This window comes from Phoca vitulina, unplaced genomic scaffold, assembly GCF_004348235.1.
Source record: "Phoca vitulina isolate PV1807 unplaced genomic scaffold, GSC_HSeal_1.0 scaffold10, whole genome shotgun sequence".
Lineage (NCBI taxonomy): Eukaryota > Metazoa > Chordata > Mammalia > Carnivora > Phocidae > Phoca > Phoca vitulina.
This window is the reverse complement of record NW_022589713.1, coordinates 42,086,015-42,107,868: the sequence shown is the minus strand read 5'-3', so window position 1 is coordinate 42,107,868 and position 21,854 is coordinate 42,086,015. Positions and strand designations below refer to the sequence as shown.

Here is a 21,854-nt window from a genome sequence, read left to right as displayed (position 1 = left end):
AAAGAAGTCTTAAATAAATGAGGAAATATACCATGATCATGGAATGGATGACTCAACATAATAAAGATGTTAATTCTGCCCCAAATTGATACACAGGTTTAATGCACTTCCTATAAAAATATCAGAATGACAGTTTGTAGAGATAGATAAAACTATTCTAAAATTCATGTGGGAAGGGGCGCCTGGGTGGCTCAGTCATTGAGCGTCTGCCTTCGGCTCAAGTCATGATCCCAGGGTCCTGGGATCGAGCCCTACATCAGGCTCCCCGCTCGGTGGGGAGCCTGCTTCTCCCTCTCCCTCTGCCTCTCCCCCTGCTCATGCTCTCTCTCTCTTTCTGTATCTGTGTCTCAAATGAATAAAATCTTAAAAAAAAAAAATTTGTGTGGGAAGGCAAAGAAACTTAAATAGCTAAAACAACTTTGAAAAAGAATAAAGTGGAAGGAACCATGCTATCCTATTTCAAGACTTATTCTATAGCTACACTAGTCAAGATTGTGTGCTATTGGCAGAGGAATAGACACAAAGATCAAGAGAACAGAACAGAGAACATAGAAATAGACCTACAGAAGTACAGCCAAATGATTTTTGACAATGGTGCAAAAGCAATTCAATGGGGGGAGGATAGTTTTTTCAATAGTTGGTGCTGATGCAATGGATATCTACAGGGGAAAAAAAATTCCTGACCTAAACCTCACACCTTACATAAAAATCAACTCAAAATGTGTCATAAATGTAAATCTAAAAAGTAAGACTATAAAAATGGAAGAAAATATAAGAGGAAATCTTCAGGACTTGACGAAGAGTTCTTAGACATGATACCAAAAGCATAATCCACAAAAGAAAAATCAGTAAATTGGAGTTCGTCAAAATTAAAAATATTCAATCTGCAAAACCTCATGTGAAAAGGATGAAAGGACAATTCAGAGACTGGGAGAAAATATTTTATAAACCACATATCTGATATATAGATATCTACATAACTGGAATTTATAAAGAACTCTCAAAACTCAACAGTAAAAAAACAATCCAATTAGAAAATGGGCAAAGTACATGAACAGACATTTCACCAAAAAGAATACATGGATGGCAAATAAGCACATGAAAAGATGTTCAGCATCACTAGCAATTAAGGGAAAAGTAACTTAAGATCACAATGAGACAATACTACATACCTATGAGAACAGCTAAAATTTTTTAAAGTGAAAATATCAAATGCTGGAAAGGTGTGCATAGGAACCGGCTCTCTCATACTTTACTGGTAAGACTATAAAATGGTAGAGTCACTCGGGAAAGTAGTTTGGCAGTGTCTTTATAAAACTAAACATGCAATTAACGTATGATCTATCAATCACACTCCTGGGCATTTATCTCAGAAATGAAAATTTATGTCCACACAAAAACTCTGTACAATTGTTCTTAACAGCTTTATTTATAACAGCCAAGAACTGGAAACAACCAAATATCCTACAAATAGTGAATGGTTAAAAAAAAATAACAGTACATTCATATCATGGAATACTACTCAGTAGTAAAAAGAAAGGAACTATTGAAACTCAAAACAACTGGGATGGATCTCAAAAGCACTGTGTTGAAGGAAAAAAACCCAATCTCAAAAGGTCACGTACCATAGGAATCCTTTTATGTAACATTCTCAAAATGACAAAATTAGAGATGGAGAAATGATTAGTAGTTGCCAAGAGTTAGGGATGGTGGGAAGGAGGGGAATGGGTGCGACTAGAAAGGAGAACAAGAGGAAGATCTTTGTGGTGATGCAACAATTTTGTATCTTGACTGTGATGGTGGTTATAGGAACCTACACTGTGGTAAAATGGCATGGAACTATATACACTTTGTATCGATGTTAATTTCCTAGATTTGACATTGTACTATACTTATTATGTAAGATGTAACCAATGGGGGAAACTAGGTAAAGGGTATATGGGACCTCTCTATACTATCTTGGCAACTTCTTATAATTACTTTTAAATAAAATTTGAAAAAAAAGGATTAACTTAAGGTCTTTATACCACTTACTTAAATGATGCTCCTACCTGCTTTTTATGTTTGTGTCACTTTTAAATATCTCTATAAGTAGATCAATAATCTCTTCTGCTAATTAACTGTAGTTTCTTTTTTTTTTTTTTAAGATTTTATTCATTTATTTGACACAGAGAGACATAGTGAGAGAGGGAACACAAGCAGGGGGAGCGGGAGAGGGAGAAGCAGGCTTCCCGCCGAGCAGGGAGCCCGATGCGGGGCTTGATCCCAGGACCCTGGGATCATGACCTGAGCCGAAGGCAGACACCCAACGACTGAGCCACCCAGGCGCCCCTAATTAACTGTAGTTTCAATGATTTGTGCTTGAATGTTGAAAAACATGTTTTATAGTGAGCAGCTCCATAACTACATGACATTTCCAAACTGGAAGGTGCTCTAATCTCAGAACTAATTAAAATAAAAGCTGTTTGCAGATAATTAGTATTCAGTTTAAAAAACAAGAAGTAGTGGTATAAATCTGGAAAATCATGCCACAATTAGAGAAAAAAATATTATCAATTATACAAGGACAAAAGCACCCTCAGAGTACCCACACAGAGACCCTAGTCTGTCTTCCAGGTCTTCCCAGCTCCTTCTACAGGCCAGTAGGCCTCATAACCTGACACCATGCCTGGCACACATGAAGAAGGCCTCAGTAAAAACTGTTAAGCAAATGAATGAATGACCTAAGAGCTGCCTTATTTTTGCCCACTGAGACAAGAAATGCAGGTTTGCAGATCTTGCCATATTCTGATCTATATTTTGAGCACCGTTCCACAATACATTTCTACTTGGAGAGAAAAAAAATTTATAAAAATAGAATTTTTTTAAAGTAGAAACTGAATTAGTAATCAAATATATAGCACCCAAGTTACTATTAGGCTTTATAAAAATTATATCTTAATCTACCTCCCCCATTTCCTAAATCCTCTTCTCAGCATCTATTTATAAACTGCTCATGTCATAGATTATCCCTATTCTACCAGCAAAGACTTTGTGCCTACCTGGAGGCCACCCTTGTTCCCACTGGTTTTTTTCCTCCCCCCTTACACTTAGCCCTCTCCCAAATCCCTACCACATATACTCCTCCCCCTCCTCCCTCCAAAAGAGAGAGAGAGAAAGAAAACATGAGAGAAAAACAGCATTAAATGACCAGGCCATGACAAGGCCTTGCAAAAGAGTAACATAAACAAGCAAAACAAGTTTCATTTGGCACTCAAATATTCAAGAAGGTCTTCACCATAAGGTATATTATCCACTCCTCGAATATACAATACAGAAAACAATATTGAGTTATGTCACCCTTACTGAATTAATCTTCAGCCACAAGACTTGAGAACTGGTTACCCAATTTGTAGATCACTCAGGCTCCTTTGTTCCATGTTGGTTGGGGATAGTGTTTGTGTGGGGGGGGGGCGGGGTAAGAGGTCAACTCTTTGATAGGAGTTAAGAGGAGTACGGGACTGAACTTGATAGCAGCTAATATTACATACGAGGCACTGTGATAGGAACTTTTAAACTGATAATGTTATTTAATGCTCATAACTATCTACAAGGTAGACATAATCTACACTGGACAGGTGGGAAAACTGTAGCTCCAAAGACATAAGTGATAGATCAGGATTCAAACCCAAACTTCCCTTACTCAAAATATTCAAAAGCCTATGTAACCTTTTCACTTTATTCTGCCTCTCTAAATCCAATCTTTGGGATTACAGCTATTCTCTTTCTCCTAGAGCATTACTACTCAACTAGTCAGAGACCTGCTAATAGAAGGAACAAAGGCCTAGGGTTACACTTGTTACAATTGCTCCTTACTCATTGTGTTACTTGGATTAAGTCAGTTTTCCTCTCGGACCATCAATCACCTTTTGGATGCAGCTGGTTTCTGAGGCTCCTTCTAAGAATAAAACTTTCTGACTCCAAGATGTCTTCTGTGTTGTAAACATTAACACGTAGAGCTATTAACAATCATTGTCTAAAATGTATTTTCAAGAGCAAACGCTATGATATCAATTTAATTATATTTACCAATATTAATACATTTCCAATTATTTACATTTTAATTTTACTAAAATTACCCTTATCAGGATGAACTCCTTTGTAAAATTTAATTAAGATTATCTTACCCATCAGTCTGAGCTTTTTGTTGTTGTTGTTCTGACCATGTAACAAATTTTACCGATTACTTTTCGCCACTGAGAATATTCTTTTGTGGCTCTGATTTCTAAAAACCTAATTTTCCCCGGAGTGCTTTTATCCTTCTGGCTCTGGAGGTCTAGATGTAAGCCTATCATGGACACAAATGTCCATCAGCTCCTACACCTGATGTTCGGAAAAGCTGGTCCAATGCACCCAGTATTGGGTAAACCAAGTCGTATAATCTCGGCATGCTAAGGAAAGTTTGCTACTAAAATTAAACAGTACTCTGACAGGGGCTTCGTGGATAATCAAGGAAACGATCGCCCCCTCTCTCATTTGGACACACCCCTTCTCCTCCCACTGGGAACAGCGCTCGACGCGCATCTGTCAGCTTAGGGTTCCTGCAGGCGCGCGCCTCGGCTATCCTCGAGTCTGGAGAGCAGCCGGGGGAAGAAAGGGGGACAGATGACTCCGGGAAGCCCCACGAAACCGGGTGGGGCTAAGCCGGGCCTGAGGGCGGGGCGGGGCCGGGGCCGCCTCCATCTCCTGGCCCGCCCTGCGCCACACCCGACCCCGCCTGCTTTCGGCTAACGGGCCGCGGCGCCCGCCTCCGCCCGCGAGCCCTCACCTCGCCCCGACGGCGGCCTCCGGGAGTCGGCACCCGCCCGTCGCGCCGCCTCGCCACCGTACCACCCGCCGCCTCCTCTGCAACCTCGGCCCACCGGGCGGACCCGGCCCAGGTCACTGGCGGCCCAGGCGCAGGTAGGCGATGGTACGCATGCGCAAGCGTTGAATCCCCATTCGCTGCTGCTAAGCGACACCCGCACCCGAACCGACCAATCCTGGAGCGCTTTTCCCGCCCGGTCCCGGAGGAGTCCTGAATGAGCGGGTTCTTAAAGCGCTGCGACCCAAATGCAAAGGGGGTGTGGCAGGGGCGCGCGCGCCTCCCAACTTTCTTCCCATCTCCTGGCTCTCACCCGCGTGGGTTTGATGTCCAAGCCTTTAATTCCCACGTCCGGAAGTGCCAGGAGACTTCTCGGTCTTAGCTCGATTCCTGCCGGGGTAGAGTACACAACTGACGTGCGGAGGCAGGGAGGTTCCGCGTAACTGCGCGACACGCCCCAGCTGTGGGTTCCGCTGTCTGCGCCGCTGGGCGGGAAGCTCGAGATAAGCAAACCAAAGAGCACAGCCTCCTGCCACCCTGGATGTGGTGCTAAAGTCCGACCCCGAAGGGACACACCCCAGTCTGGGGATGGAGGCACTCACAGTTATCACAGATGGATGGCCCAATGCAGGGAAGCAGAATTCGTCTATTTTTCGTCCAACAAATTGCGAGCACCTGCTGTGTGCCAGACACTATGCCAGGCACTGGGGACACAACGAGGAGCTCCTGACACTAAAAACTATGTTAAGAGAGGGCAGAGTGAGAGCACCCATCATCAAACAATTAAACAGTTACACATGTGTTCAAATACAAACTGAGATATGTGCTCTTCAGAGAGGAACAAGGTTTTTCAGAGAAGTTACAGGAGCTTATGGTCTGAACTTGGGAGTCCGAGGAGGCTTTCTTGAGAATGTGACACCAGCTGACTAGTAACTAACTAGGCAAAGGGGTAAAGAAGAGTGTTTCAAACAGAGGGTAGAGTATGTATAAAGAACAGGAAGGCAGTAGGTCTCCTTGGAGGGATGAAAAGAAACAGGGTAGTACATGAGAAGCTAGTGTTTAACAGGCACAGAATTTCAGTTGGGGAAGATGAGAAAGTTCTGAAAAATGAATGGTAGGGATGGCTGCACAACAATGTAAAATTTTAAATGTCGCAGAAGTGTACATTTAAAAATGGTTAAAATGGGAGCGCCTGGGTGGCTCAGTCAGTTAAGCATCTGCTTTCAGCTCAGGTCATGATCCCAGGGTCCTGGAAAGGATACCAGGGTCGGACTCCCGCCCAGTAGGGAGTCTGCTTCTCCCTCTTCCCCTCCCTTCCATTCGTGCTCTCCCTCACTCACTCTCTCTCAAATAAATAAAATCTTTAAAAAAATAAAAATAAAATCTTTAATAAATAAATAAATAAAATTAAAATGGTTAAAATGGTAAATGTTATGTTATATATATGTTACCACCAAAAAAAAAAAAAAAAAGACATGAAAGAAAAAAACTCAAGAGTTTAGAGAGTAAGGAATAGGGTGAGAGCCACTGGAGAGAAGAGCTAAGACCTGTAGCTAAGACATGTAGGATCCTGTAGGCCACGGTAGAAAGTTTAGGACAGTGGCAAACTGATCAAACTTGCATTTTGTAAAATCACTTTGGCTGCTGTAGTTAAGATCAAAATGAAGAAGGCTCATGGAAGCTCTGACGGGACCAGCTGGGAAGCCAATGAGGCCATCTGGGCATAAGAGGATAATGCTAGAGCTTGGGCTTGGACTGGAGCCATGGTGAGGAGGAAGAGAACTGGGCAGTCTTCAGAGACTCACAGGAGCAAAATCAACAAGACTTGGTGATGATTTGGATGTGAAGGGGCGACAAAGGAGCTTCAAGTGTAATGCCACTCTTCAGCCTTGAGTGAATGGGTAGCTAGTGGAGGGATTCATAGATATAGAGAACACTGGAAGAGGATGTGATTTTGGAAAGAAGAATGATCACTAGTTCCATCTTAGACAAACTGAATTAGAGGCACCTTTGAGATTTCTGGTTGGGATGTCAATGTAGGCAGTTGAATATATAATGTATACATGAATATACATTCCATGTACCGGTCTGGGCTGGACATAGACTTTTGAAAGTCATTACCACATGGGTGGAAATTGAAGCAAGCTTTACATAGCCAGAGAAAAATTGCAAAATGAAAACAGAAGAGACTTATGACAGAGTCCAAGATGACCTCCAGGGATCCCCGCCTCCTGGTATTCACACCCTTGTGTAGTCCCCTCCCACACTAAGTCAGGGTTGGCCTGTGTGATGAATGATCATGAAGCTAGGTCATAAAAGGCACAAAGGATAAAATCAATGGGATTTGATTGATAAAGGAGATTGAAACCCCTTCACTGTATGGGCCAGGAAAGAGGCTAGGATTCCCTTCTCAAAGTGCATTCACAAGTGAATGAAGACAGGTTCTTCTCACCACAAGTCATGAAAGCAAGGCTCTGGCTTGGATGGGGAAGGAAAAAATTGGCGCCAGACCCACAAAAACCCAGAGCTTTTGAATGTGGAGACTCAGGTTCTCAGAACCTGCAATGTGAGTGCTTTATAGTAGGGCTTGGTGCCTTCTGACTGGTGCAGCTAGAGTGGCTCAGGCACCACAGTGGATTGGGCTAGAGATGGTGAGCTGTGATGTCTGAAGTACTAGCCCTCCTCTCTAATCACTGGCCATTCTGACTCCAGAGGGTTTCTCTTTCAGGCTTCTTCATCCCTCTACTTCCAAGGTCACACCCTGGACTGCTGTATCACCGCAGAAGAGCTCCAAGTCCGAAGTTGTAAATGCAGACATCTGATCTCTGACTGCTCCTGAGCTGTTCTCAGAAGTCTGCCCATTGTTCTCTGGCCTGCAGAAACCTCCAGTCCACTTGACCTTTTACTTTGTTCTATGTGTCACCTCTCTCCAATCTTTCTTTCCTTCCCCATCAGCTGAAAGTCCAAGGTCTATCACTTCCATCACCTTCTTCCCAATATGCTTACCTCCATTGTGTGGTTATTCTTCTGTCACATCTGCCTGGCAGCACTCCAACTCTGGGGAAAAAAAAAAAAATCCAGTCTTCTGGCTTCTCTAAATCTGTTCCTGAGCTATAAGTCTTGCTGGAAAAAAATCTCAAAACCACACAGATCAGTGCTATGTATGTACATTGCCTGCCTCCACCAGGTCCTCAACACTGTCCAGCAGTCCTATGTTTGCCTCTCTCCAATTCTCCCTAACACCAACCTAAAAATCTCCCTCATGCTCCCCAGATCTTCCACTCTTCAACATCCCCCTCGCTCTCCCATGTGCCTCCTTCACTGAGGAAAGAGCAACCATTAAAGTGATAGCCTTCAGCTCCCACCAACTTCTGTCCCTCCAACTACCACCTTCATTCCCTTTCCCCGTTTACAGCCAAACTTCTTGGGGAAAGTGGCCTGCTGTAAAGGTTCTGTTTGCTTCACCTTTCCTATATTTCACTGTCCTTGGCAATTCTCACTGCTGCCTCGACACATCACTGAAATTTCCTTCATTAAGGACATCAAAGATCTATTCTCTACCTAGATTGACCTTTCAATAGCCTTTGTATCCGCTGTCCTATCTTGCTTTCTCTTATTTCTTATATGACTGCCCCCCTCTCCTGGATTTCCTCTTATATCTCTAGTCTCCCCACCCCCTGTTCTCCTTTGTACTTTCTTTTCCTTGGCCATGAGAGAAACCAACTCACTCTCCTTGGGCAGCCTTATCCACTGCGAGGTTCCAGTCAGTTTCCACAAGAGGTGCTTCTCAAAGCTTAGATTACCAACCCAGCCCTTGACCCTGAGTTCCAGACCCAAGTAGCCACAAACTTCAACATGTCCGTTTGACATCTCCTTGCATGCACATGTCCATGGCTGACTTTATCATTCTCACTTCCAGTCAGTTTCTCCTTCACTATTCCCTGTCTCCATAAATGGCATCACCAGTTGGCATCACCAGTCTCTCAGTTGCCTAAGCCAGGACACCAGAAGTCATCCCTAATTACTCCTCTCCCCCGCCGCCACCCATTAATTCACTAAGGCCCGCCAAGTCTATTCCTAATGTCTTTCAAATGCACAGATTTCTTTTTTCACTGCTCTCACCATTTCTGGCCAGCATACCTGCAGCAAGTAGCCCTCTCCATGTTTTTTCTTCTTCTTCTTCTTCTTGTCTGGCTGCCCTACCTTTCACCATACGATAGCCAGGAAAACTCTAAAATGCATCTCTGACTTCATTTCTCTTTTGCCTAAAACCATCTATGGCTCTGATTTTTCCTAGGGGAGAGTCCAGGCTCTGGATACCTGTCACCTGGGTAACTTCCTCTTCATACTGAAACATCTACTCTCCTGGAGGGTTTTCTCTGTATGCTGGACCAGGTTGGTCCACTGCACCTGCCTCAGCTTAACACCATCTCTGTTACTGTCGTTACCATTTGTCTAAACAACAATAGAGCTGCATAGGACAAAGCAAGGCCTGCACTCTGCTCCTGATAGTTCCTTCTCTGCCCACTCTGTTTTCTGCAGAACCTCTGGGGACTTTGCCTGGGGAGGGATCCCGGTGTGTGGTTAATAGTACAGGCTGGGAACCAGGAAGCCCTGAAGGTATGTTGCCCCACTTTTCTCACTGGGTTTATCCCTCTGTGAAATGGGATGAAAGCTGCCTCCTCTCAGGGTTGAATAAGGGGACTGTGGAGGAAGAGCCCAGCAAAAGCAGATGAGCCTGCTCAGGGAAATGAAGCTCTATGAGGCAGAATTGCCCCAGACCCCTTTTGAGTAAAGGCTTCCAAGATCTTCCTCCTAAATGATGCGGTTACTGCTCACTCTGTGTTGCAGGGAAAACCAGTCTTGTCCCCATGTCCACAGTGGATGGGCTGAACAAGAGAGAAGACAACCACTTCTGAGTTTCAGGGTTGCCAGCAGCATATGTGGTCCAGGTGGGTGGGCCCAGCTTCCTTCTTTTATCGTGCACCAAACCACCTCTGCAGTATGGTGCATGGGCAGTATGGGGTAGTAGTTAAGAACAAGGGTTCTAAAGCCATACTGCTGGGGCGCCTGGGTGGCTCAGTCGTTGAGCGTCTGCCTTCGGCTCAGGTCATGATCCCAGGGTCCTGGGATCGAGCCCCGCATCGGGCTCCCTGCTCCGCAGGAAGCCTGCTTCTCCCTCTCCCACTCTCCCTGCTTGTGTTCCTGTTCTCGCTATCTGTCTGTCAAATAAATAAATAAAATCTAAAATAAAAAAATAAAGTCATACTGCCTGTGGACTGATACCCACTTTGCCCTTGGTAGCTGTGAGATCTTAGGCAGGTGACTTCACCTGTTTTCTCACCTGTAAAATGGAGAAAATAATAGTGTTTTTTAGGGTTGTAAGCCTAATAAGCATTATTACCACCCAAAGGAAAAATAGGCATATGTGCGAATTTCTCCCTCAGCCAAGAGTGAAGCAAACACCAGTGTTTTCCTAGGCCCTGCAGGGTTTGGCTTGGCTGAAGGCAAAGGCTAGGGTTCACGCTCCAGACGCAGATCTGGATGCACCAGAGTGATGTCGAAAGAGGGAAGAGTGGACTTGGAGCCAGAAATCTGGTTCCGGCCACGATTCCCGTGTGATCCTGGGCAAGGTACTCCCACAGACAGACAGGACACGGTGCCTAAGAGGCGAGGAGCCGACGCCCGGCCCCGGCGCCCCCGGCGCCGCCCCGGCCCCTCCCCCCGAGGCTAGCCTCCAGACTGCGCAAATGCAAAGGAGGGGCAAACAGCCGAGGGGCGGGGCCGAGGCCCGCGCTCTGAGCTTCGCTCATGCGCGCCCAATCACAAATGACGTTCCGCCTGTTCCCAGTCAACGGGAGGACCCAATCAACGTCGAGAGCGTAGGCCCCACCTATCGAGGTCCCTGCTGCGGCCGTAGTGCGTCCGGACCTGCTGGTTGGCTCCGGTCAAGAGGCGCTGGGGTCCGCAGGCCCTGAGGCCAGGGTCTAACCTGGCTTTCCGGGATGTCGGTGGCCTTCGTACCGGACTGGCTGAAAGGCAAGGCGGAAGTCAATCAGGAGACGATCCAGCGGGTGAGCGCTAACTCGGGCCGAGAGACGTCCTTAGTTGAGATCCCAAGGGCTGCGGGTGCGGGAAGCTTCCTGGAATGAGCGGCATCCCAGCTGAGGCTTGTGGTGTGCGTAGGGGCATGACTTGCAAGGGTATGGAGTGAGATGGGAACAAAGTTGGCAAAGGCACCGGGGCAGGACAGCCCGGCATTGGAGAGAGTTGGTGGTCAGTGTTCCCGGCCGTCCGGATAACGCGCTGCACTGACCCTTTCTCTGGTCTTAACGCGCTGCACTGACCCTTTCTCTGGTCTTTCAGCTCTTGGAGGAGAATGACCAGCTCATCCGCTGTATCGTGGAGTATCAGAACAAAGGCCGGGCGAATGAGTGCGTCCAGTAAGTACCCGCTCCACCCCCCGACTTCTGAGTGTAGGGTGAAACCAGGGTGGTGATACAGCAGCTGTCCTGAACTAGGAGTCTTGGATAATTGATCGCCGATGATTCACAGAGGTTGCTTACCTGCCCAGGACTACACAGACAGCACATTGTGAAGCCTGGAGTCAGACGTGGCACCCTCTTCAAAATTTGAATAATGCTCATTGCAGACCTCCTTCACGTAGACAGGTCAGCTGATGACAACAGGGATGGGGGAGGGAGCACATGAAAAACTAGTCTCAGGAGATGTGAGCTCTGGCCCCTTTCTCCTCATGGATCCCCAGCTTATCCTTTTTCTGAGAGGCGTCAGACCATTTGACTGCTAAGTTCCTTTTTTTTTTTTTTTTTTTTTTTTAAGTAGGCTCCACGCCCAGCATGGAGCCCAACGCGGGTCTTGAATTCACCACCCTAAGATCAAGACCTGAGCTGAGCACTCCGCCCCCTTCATTTTCTAACTTGCAGTCAGTCTGTAATGCACGCAGGGAGGGACCAATAAGACTTACAAGTTAGGCCAAAGGCAACTTCTGCACAGTAATTGAATGTGCTCTCTAGCTATATACCAAAATTAAAGAAAATACTCTCTTTTTTTTTTTCAAGAGAATATTAAATCGTTTATTGATTACACATGATAATGGATGATGCACAAGCTTTAATCCCATCTATAATTTTATATGATACCATAATTCAATTTAGATATATTGCATAGGATGTGCCAACAATCATATTAATAACCAAATAAACTCCAAGACTTTGCTTGGGTGACCCTTTTAATGGTGAACTCCAGGTCACAACACATTAACTGTCAGTTCAACTACACCAAGGTTTGTGGAGACAATGGCTTCTGTGCCCAAGCAGGTTGCAAATCAATTTCGAATGGAACCTGGCATCACCCTGAAGGAATTCTAACTTCACACTGCTGGGGTAGTATACCAAGATGGCTTCAGAGTAGACTAACTTTACACAGCACATTTAAAAAAAGACACATTTATTTGGTGTCACAGTCAGACTATTACATTTAGCAATCAACAGCATGGGTGCAAAAAAAAAAATCTACATTAAAACCCTTTGTTGGAATGCTTTACACTTTCCATAGAACAGAAACTAAAATAACCTGTTATACAATTAGTCACAAATACAGTTCTCGAGTTTTTTGCCCATACACATGAGTATTGTCTAAAACATGTCTTCTTTGTAGCAGCTAGGCCCTGCCCCCACTGTGCTTGGCCGAGTTCACAAATCTGTTGTAACCTGTAGCTTCCCTGTCACTTCTCTGGCTCTCCTCTCCTGCTAAGCTTTGTTTCCTGGCAGTAATTAAACCTTCTGCCACTGCCCTAGCTACTGCTGCTGCTGGAACAACCATAGCCACCTTGGTTTCATGGTTTGGCAAAGTATTGGCCTCCACCACCACAGGGGCCAGAGCTTCTGCCTCCAAAATTTCCTCCTTTCATGGGTCCAAAATTTGAGGATTGATTGTTGTAATTGCCAAAATCATTATAGCTTCCGCCACCTCCAAAGTTGCTTCCGTCATTACCAAATCCGTTATAGCCATCCCCACTGCCACCGTATCCACCACCACCTCGACTGCCACCAAAGCCACCTCGACCACTGAAGTTCCCTTCATGACCAAAGTTGTTATTCCCACCAAAACCACCTCCACGACCACCACCAAAGTTTCCAGAACCACTTTGACTTCTTTGGCTGGATGAAGCACTAGTCATCTCTTGCTTAGATAGGGCTTTCCTTACTTCACAGTTGTGGCCATTCACAGTATGGTATTTTTGAATGACCATCTTGTCTACAGAGTCATGGTCATCAAATGTTACAAAAGCAAAACCTCTTTTTGCCACTGCCTCAGTCAGTCATCTCGATCACTTCAATTTTCCCATACTGTTCAAAATAATCTCTTAGATGATGTTCTTCAGTGTCTTCTTTAATGCCACCGACAAAAATCTTTTTCACAGTTAAGTGGGCACCAGGTCTTTTGAGAATCTTCTCTTGAGACAGCCCTCTTTGGTTCCACAACTCTTCCATCCACCTTGTGTGGCCTTGCATTCATGGCTGCGTCCACCTCCTCCACAGTGGCATACGTGACAAACCCAAAGCCTCTGGAGCGCTTGGTGTTTGGATCTCTCATTACCACACAGTCCATAAGCATTCCCCATTGCACATAATGGCTCCTCAGACTCTCATCGGTTGTTTCAAAGCTCAAACCTCTGATGAAGAGCTTCCGCAGCTGTTCAGGCTCTTTGGGAGACTCTGACTTAGACATGACGGCGGAGGGAGGGGAGACTTTAACGATGCTTACTCGGCGGTGTCCACGGGCAGAAAGGAGTGATCTAACGAACGTATCTTGAAAATGGTCTCTTTTCTAAATGTAGTCCAGGAATTATCCTCCATTTATTATAGAAAAATACATTATTTCATTCTTACTGAAGACATCTTTAAGAAAACCATCCTTTTCCCATCTCCCAAAAAAAATCACCTATAGTTCCTCACTGAACAGGTCAATGAAATAGTAGAGATATCCATCTTTGGGTAAGTCTTTACATTTGGTTCTGGCATCTGGTAATTTGCTTTTTTGCAGTTCATAGTAAACTCCATTTTTCTATATGGAAAACAGTTGCAAAACATTCCTTTTGGTGTAGTGATTCTCAACCTATGGGTAAGAAAGTTACCAAAATTTCCGGTGGGCTTCCTGCCCACCCCCCCAGTCTGATTTGTCTTCCTAGGTAGAGAATTTTACCCCCTGATTGAGAATCACTACTATCGTAAGCTCATATTGATACCATAGAAGTGCCTTGTTCCTTCTTTAACTTTGTTCCACAAATATTTTATAACTACTACTGAGTACCAGACACTGTTTCAGCTACTGGGGAATCAGTACCAAAACCAGCTCTGCTTTTTATCAAATCAGGTACCAGCTCTGCTTTTATGGACTTTACATCCTAGAGTCTAGAATCTAGAGGGAGGAAATCATACAATTAGGCACATACTAATAAGTGCTTTGAGTAAGAATAAAGCAGGCTAATTGGCAGGAAGGGGTGCTGTTTTACACAGGGTATCTCTGGTGGGACATCTACTCAGATGTCCTCACCAGAGGTGAGGGAGCCAGCTACCTAAATATATAAGGCAGAGACAGCATCAGGTGGAAGAACCCCCTAGGCTAGAGCACACTGGTTATCTTCAAGTCACAGCAAAGGGGACACTGCAGCCAGAACTCAGAGAGTGAAGGGAAAGTGGTAGGAGCTGAGGTCAGAGAGATAACGAGAGGCCCCAATCATGTAGAGCCTTGTAGGCCGCCAGAAGGGCTAGAAGGGTTCAGCTTTACTCAGAATGAGAGGGGAGCCCTTGGAGGGTTTTAATCAGAGGGATGGCAAGTCTTGACTTAAACTGTACAATAATCACTTGGGTTGCTATGTGGGGAATAGAGTAGGAGTGCAAAGGTAAAGCAGGGAGACCAGTTAGGAGACTGGCCCAATACAACAGTGTATGCAAGGATAGTGGCTTGACCCAGAGAGGTAGCTATGAAAGTGATAAGTGAGAACAGATAGATTCTAGATATATTTTCATTGGTGTTAATCAAGGAGGTTGATGATGTTGAATCATCCAATCAATAGATGAACCATTCCAGTAGAGTGGGTAAATTCCTTCCCAGTCTTTTGTTCATGTTCAGCAAAACAAAGCCTCTAATTTTTGCCTCTTTTTCACCCATAGGTACCAGCATGTGTTACACAGAAATCTCATTTATTTGGCTACCATCGCAGATGCCAACCCAACCAGTGCTTCAAAAGCAATGGAATAATCTTTCAGTTTGTCATGAGGAGTAATTGAGTGTAATCCATGTCCTATGAAGTAAAGACAGGATCTTTACCAACTCAACTGCTTAAAACATGGATGAACCCTTGTGGCTCTTTTAAAAATGTGAAAATGTGAAGAAAGCTACTAAATGAACTATATTCTCAGTGTAAATATTTATTTTAATAATTAAGCAGATTAAGTTGACTCCAGATGTTCTCTTTCCTGAAATGGGCATGTTTGGATTACAGAGATATCATGGGCATCTTCAATTCTACCTTTTCAGTTTCAACATGAAGATGAAACTGATTAGGTGGTGGGCAATCAACAGCAATTGGCGAGACTCCTAGAGGCGCTGCCAAATGGACGTGTAACTGTGTGCTCCCCCTACCAGTTGTAGTCGTGGACCTAACCATTGTTTTCAGGTTGCTTTGAAATAAAGCTTGCCTTTCCACAGAACACTCATATTGAGGTATAGAGATTTTCATAAGATAAGTGTTCCATTTGGTCTTCCGGAAAAACCGTAAGGACTTAAAAATATATGTAACAACACCATTATCATTGCTAACAAAATCAATAGTAATTCTTAATTATTACTTAATGTCATCTACTAATATCTTTTCAAATACTTTTGTAAAATACCTTCTTCCTCCTGTCTTTTTAAGGTTCTTGGCTGGGGCTCTATACCAAAAGACAGATTAACAAAAGAAAGTTTTATGTGACATGGGAGGCCTTCATAAAGAAATGAAGACCCAAAGAAACAGTTAAACCTGAGTATTTTTATATGAGATTAGATGAAAAGTGGAAAACAGACAGAAGGATATGAGCGAAGTGTAGTAAATTGGGGAAACTTAACATGGTCTTTTCATTCAAATTCTCAGTGTTGCTCCATTTTAAGAGATAAGGATGCTCCTTTTTTTTTTTTTAAACATTTTATTTATTTATGTATTTGACAGAGAGAGACACAGCGAGAGAGGGAACACAAGCAGGGGGAGCGGGAGAAGGAGAAGCAGGCTTCCCGCGGAGCAGGGAGCCCGATGCAGGGCTCGATCCCAGGACCCTGGGATCACGACCTGAGCCGAAGGCAGACGCTTAACGACTGAGCCACCCAGGCGCCCCAGGATGCTCCTTTCTTCTGAGTATAGGGAGGGCACCCCTCACATGAGGGTCTTATGACCTGCTTCATGCGAGGTCAGAAAGTCCTTCCAGCATGTGCCATTTCTCAGATTCTTCAGCTTGAAATATTCAATAAGCCAACGTGCCATAGTTTGGAGTAGCATGTCCTGAGCCCCGTCAATTATCATAGAATGTCTTTTTGTTGATTTCTCTAACTCAGGATCCAAACAAGATTCATACACTGCATTGTGTTTCTGTCCCTTAAGTCTCTGTGAAAATACTTAGCAGTTCCCCTTCTTCTTTGCCATTTGTTGGAAAAACTAGGTCATTTGCCCCCAAATTTCTCATATTCTGCATTCACCTAGTTGTATCCCTATGGTGTCATTAAATATGTCCCACTATTGCCCACTTTTCCTATAAACTGGTAGATCTAGAGGCTCATTCAGACTCCGATTCTAATATTTTTGGCAAGTATACATCATAGCAGGTAAGAGGTACTTGCTTTTGCATCACATCAGGAATGACCTGATTTGATTTATTAATCAGGTGCCTGATAGCCTTTTGCTTAAGTTATGATCTGCCTAGTTTTGATCTATTACTTCATTAGGGATTGCATACTGGTGATTTCCTATTTTATCATCCCTTCTGCCTTTATTAGCTTTGTTCAATAAAGAACTTTCCCTCTTTGAGACTTATCTGTAAAATGAGGCAAGGAGATTTTCCTAAGTGAACCCAAAATTAGAACCTCCGATGCCTGGCTCCTTTTGTAGGAATCAAGGATTGCAACCCAGAGAGACTAAATGTGTAAATAGTGAAGAGAGACCTCATTTTGAGTCCCAGCTCAATTGCAGCGTTTGAGAGCTCTTGTTTCACCTATAAAATGAGGATAATGAAAGTAATATCTGCCTCCTGAGGTTGTGAGATTGAGATACTGTGGTTGAGAGCTGGGCACGAAGTAAACAATGTGTGTTAATGTGTGCTCTGATGTGTTATCTGAGGGCTCTGGCCCTTTCAGGCCCTTCTCAAATCTGGGAAGAAGCCTGTTCTTTGCTCCCTCACCCATTTTTCCATCCTTAGGGTCCTAGCCCATTAATGGATTCTTCCTCCCCCCACTGTTCATGGGGTTGATGCCCATATACTATGCCAAGTGGGCTGCTCATGGGCCTGACCTGGTCAGCAGATATGGTGGGCACTATGCAATGTTTTTAGTTTTGAATTAGTTCCTAACATTTAGAGAGGATTTCCCATTATAGCCTGGATTTCTAGCAATGCTGGGCCTGCAGGTCCACATGGCAACCATCAGCTGGAGTTGGATGGCAGCTGTCTCCCTTTACTAGGCACCTTGACTTGTTTACATACGGCTTGGCCCAAGCTGGGATGAGAGCATCAGCTGATGTTTCAATTTAGGTCTCGCCTCAAGCCTGAGACAAGGCCTTGGGTGCAGATAGTTTATTTGGGGGATGATCTCAGGAAGCAGGAATAAGGCCATAAGGAGAGTGAGACAGGGAAGAAGGAAAAGCCACTAAATGTGTGTGTTACCAAAGTTACTGCTATAGGCAATAAGGACTCAATCCAGGGGGTAGGGGGATGATCTCAAAAGCATACAAATGCCCCAGAAGTGTCCACCTGAGTTGGGGTTCCCTACAGGGGAGTTCGGTCCCCTGGACTAACAAGCAGCCTTTGCAGCCAACTCCGAGACGTCAGAGGAGGAAGAAAGTAAAAAGCTGCATGGCAGCCCCTGAGGGGGGCTTCTGCCAGCACAAGGTGAGCCTGACCTTGTAGGAACTGTCCACTACTGGCAACGTAGGCAAGGGTCTGTGACAGAGCATCAGAGGTTCCAATGTGTGGGCTCTGAGCAAGCCAGTAGGGCCTATAGTAGGTAAGTGTAGCAGAGGCAATAGCCTTGAAGACAAAGTTCAGTTCTCCCTCAGGGGGAAGGAGTTTGTGACCTGCTGTTTCCCTCCCTTTGTCTCTTGGAAGGTATTTCAGTCCACGTGTAGAGGACCGAAGCAGGGCAAATCACAAGCCTCTGGAAATGGCCAAGGCTATTTAAGCCACAGATGACCCTACTCTCCAGAGGACCCTTTTCTGGGGAGATACACTGGAGAAACTGGGGCAGGCCACTTAGCTGTCATCATACGTGCCCCAGCTTACCTCTACCTGTCTGCTTCAGAGACCGCCTGAAGCACAAGTATCTGCCATCCCTCTTAAAGGACCCAGAAATCAATATAGTTGTGAAAGGTGATTTAAAAAGGTAAAGACCAAACCTGGCCAGAATGTCTTAACCGCTCTCTTCTCAGAGGACCTCCTACTTCAAGATTAAGCCTCTACTCAGCCTGTCTGCCCTTTTCCAACTCTCAGGGTCAAGCTGATCTCTGAACAGCCTACATAGGGCCTGAGCCTTTCTCTGGGGTTTCCAAGCCTGCTTCCCAGGATTTGCAACTGTGGTGACTGACTTCTGTCATTACCACATTCTCCTGAGATGAGGATATGGCAGCTAAAACAAAGAGAGCAGATAATTTGAGGTCAGGTTTATTCCACAAGATGTGAAGCTATTTTTCCACTTCCTCATGAGGCTTTTTGACATCCAAGTCTGACTTTTGGGGACCCCAAGTCACAATATGGCTAGGGAGGAAAGGAAGTTCAGTGCTATCTCATATACTCTTGAACCTCTGTAATAAACTTCCGTTACTAAAGGTGATCCTGAGTATATTTCTTAAGCTGGGTACATAGTATCTTCATTTTATTGTTACTCTACCTTACACGTAATATGGTTTTGATTCCATTTTAATAAAAGCAATTTTAAGAAGTTAATCTGTTACCTCTTTTCCCAATGAAAATCCTGCAGATTCCTCTGGAATCTAGATGTTCTGTTCAGTCACTGGGAACCTTTCTTTCCTTCCTAGATCTTTTAAATAAGAGTCTAGGGTCCAAAGGGAGGTTGTTTTCGTTTCCGTTTGTGATAAACTCATTCATTCAAAAACTATTTACTGATCCACTAGTATGCACTGAAGGTACTGCAGTGAGGAAGTCAGACAATGTCACTGCTCTCGTGGAAACTTTATTCTTATATAAAGAAGACAACACAGTATAAATAACCTGTATTTATGGGGGAGACAGGCAAAAAATATATAAACAACCAAGGAAAGCTTCACATGGTAATAAGTGGCTGTGCAGAGAATTATAATAGGGTCATGTGCTGGAGAGTGTCTGGGTGGCTACTTTAAATTATGGAATCAGGAATGACCCAAGGAGGTAACATTGTAGCTGAGAGATGAATAACAAGGAACCTGACCGTGACCATCAAGGGACCTAGCAGTGCAGGCAGAAACAAGGGCTATGCAAAGACCTTTCATTCCAACCGGGTTTTTTTCTCTCTCTCTTGAGTCCATTTTAGAGCAGTGTTCACCTATGTGGTCATCAACTCAATTATAACATGAGTTCTCAGTTGACCAGGCCTTGTGTTGGGCTCTACAGTGAGGAAAATAGAGGAGAAGGGGCACTGGGCCCTGCTTTCAGGGAGCTCCTAATAAGCCTGGCAAGACAAAAGAGACCCACACCCAGGCGTGGACCAGGGCACTATGCAGGACCAAGGATGCTGAGAAAGTGTCCTCATATTGAAGCTGCAGGGATTCCAAGTGGAAATTATCAAATGCTTCTTATATATCATAGAAAAAGTCTATGCTTCTCAATTCCTGAGCACTCTTTTGTCTGCAAACAAAAAATTGCCAGTTGCAGCAGAAGCTTTCAGCATCCCACACTCATTCCTTGAACTGTACTCCTTTAATTGTGTTGCAACTGACTCCCAACAGTCCATATCCATATCTCTATCCTGAGGACTTTTTTCCTAAAACAGGAAGTCTGCCTTGCCCAGGCATAGCAGACCAGAAGAACCTGGGGATTACCATTCTGGGAACAGCTCTCAACTAATGACTCTAATTGAACATCCCAGCTCCCTCACCCCTCCATAGGGACAATTCCAAGATGTTTCTTCTTCTGTACTGGTTGCCAGAGTTCCCCATCAGGGTTAAGCTCTAATCGCAACTATGGTAACTGGCTTAATAGCACACACTTTACTGCCTATCTTCCTTGTTCACTTCTCCACCCTCTAGATGGAGTTTCCTAGGGCCACTTCTCAAATAAGCAACTTGCACTCAAACTATTGTCAGAGTCTTCTTCTGAGGGAAACAACCAAGATACCACACCCTGGGTGGGTAGACCCAGATGGACTGGCTGAGCAAATGTAGCTTCCATTAGCACCACAGCAGATGAAAAATTTTTACCAAAACCCAATCTACTTGCAAAAGCTAGTGTCTAGAAAAAGCATCAGAGCCAAGGACTCAGCAGAATTTAGAGTTTGAAATCAGAGAACAAGTTGATCAATATAGAGTAAGGAACCTGTCTGACAAGAAGTGCTTGTTGTAGTGAGTTTTTCATATGAATTTGATGGCATACAAGCTCCCCACTAAAGACAATGAAGGATTAGACATTTGTGAACACATAGTCATACTTTAAAGCAAGTTAGTGGGAAAAAAGCCACTTGCCTAAAAGGCCAAAAGGTGGGTGCAGTATCCACAATTAAGATGATTTTTTTAAAATTATTTAAGACCTTTATTAATGGGTGCTTGCCGTTTGTTGACTTTCTTGAAAAAATCAAGTTGTAAACTTTTATTACAAATTAAAAAATGAGGTTCTTAAAAATCTCGACCAGATATGAAACAATTTAAAAGACTTTAAAGCTGTATTGAGAAAAATCAGGCTTTTTTTTTTAAAAAAAAAAGTTGGGGCGCCTGGGTGGCTCAGTCGTTAAGCATCTGCCTTCGGCTCAGGTCATGATCCCAGGCAGCCTGCTTCTCCCTCTCCCACTCTGCTTGTGTTCCCTCTCTCACTGTGTCTCTCTCTGTCAAATAAATAAAATCTTTAAAAAAAAAAGGGGGGGGGCACCTGGGTGGCTCAGTCATTAAGCGTCTGCCTTCGGCTCGGATCATGATCCCAGGGTCCTGGGATCGAGCCCCACATCGGGCTCCCTGCTCAGCGGGGAGCCTGCTTCTCCCTCTGCCACTCCCCCTGCTTGTGCTCTCTCTCTGTCAAATAAATAAATAAAATCTTAAAAAAAAAAAGTTTGGCATTACCAAAAAGAGACCACGCAGGCCGCCGCTCCCTGCGCTGCCGTTGGGGCCAGGCTCGGCGTAGGCAGCGCTGAGGGCCGGGGCGGCGGGCAGCTGCTGGGTCTCGGCCTCGCTGATCATGGTTGCAGTGATGGTGACTGCGGCCGGCCCCACCGCTGCGGCTCCGCCGGGGTGTGACGGCAACTAGGCCGGCGGCGGCGGGACTACTCAGGGCTCTCTGGGGTCCGCTCTCAGCTCTCGATCGAACTCGACTTCTTAGACTTCTTACTAGGCAGCCATTGCCTCAGGGGCCATCTCCGTGCTGCCATACCCCATTCTTCTCCTGTGGCCCCACCCCAAGCTGATCAGTCACGGTATCTGCCCACTACTGTGGCCATCAAGACTGATGGGCATATGAACCTCATCGTCAATCAGCTCTCTCGCTGGGATTTTTCTCGCTGGTGCCGGCAGGAAAAGTGCTCTCCCCTCAGACTTCCATGGTATAAGGAT

At 44.9% G+C, this 21,854-nt stretch overlaps 2 protein-coding genes across 5 annotated transcripts in view; one reads left to right on the top strand and one right to left on the bottom strand.

The window, feature by feature from the left end:
• The window catches only part of SEC22C (SEC22 homolog C, vesicle trafficking protein), a 51,481-nt gene that overhangs the window by 24,592 nt on the left and 5,035 nt on the right, over positions 1–21,854 (bottom strand). The window contains exon 1 of one of the 4 annotated variants that reach the window (XM_032408889.1): positions 5,157–5,236. The exons of 1 other annotated variant lie outside the window; for it this stretch is intronic. The gene's annotated coding sequence lies outside the window, so the exon portion shown is untranslated. Of the gene's footprint in view, positions 1–4,166; positions 4,761–4,807; positions 4,947–5,156; positions 5,237–21,854 lie in introns of those variants that run through there. 2 more of the 4 variants (XM_032408888.1, XM_032408890.1) reach the window with 2 other exon arrangements.
• Positions 10,719–15,588, top strand: SS18L2 (SS18 like 2). Its single transcript, XM_032408892.1, has 3 exons — positions 10,719–10,917; positions 11,210–11,286; positions 15,040–15,588. Exons 1-3 carry the CDS (start codon positions 10,849–10,851, stop codon positions 15,125–15,127), a joined length of 234 nt encoding a protein of 77 aa, XP_032264783.1. The 5' UTR covers positions 10,719–10,848; the 3' UTR covers positions 15,128–15,588.

What these genes read in the sequence shown, in the direction of transcription:
- SS18L2 (XM_032408892.1), top strand. Translation starts at nt 10,849, where the DNA reads ATGTCGGTGGCCTTCGTACCGGACTGGCTGAAAGGCAAGGCGGAAGTC. An exon ending in ATCAGGAGACGATCCAGCGG is followed by an intron (nt 10,918 to 11,209) that starts GTGAGCGCTAAC and finishes CTGGTCTTTCAG; the next exon opens with CTCTTGGAGGAGAATGACCA. An exon ending in CGGGCGAATGAGTGCGTCCA is followed by an intron (nt 11,287 to 15,039) that starts GTAAGTACCCGC and finishes TTTCACCCATAG; the next exon opens with GTACCAGCATGTGTTACACA.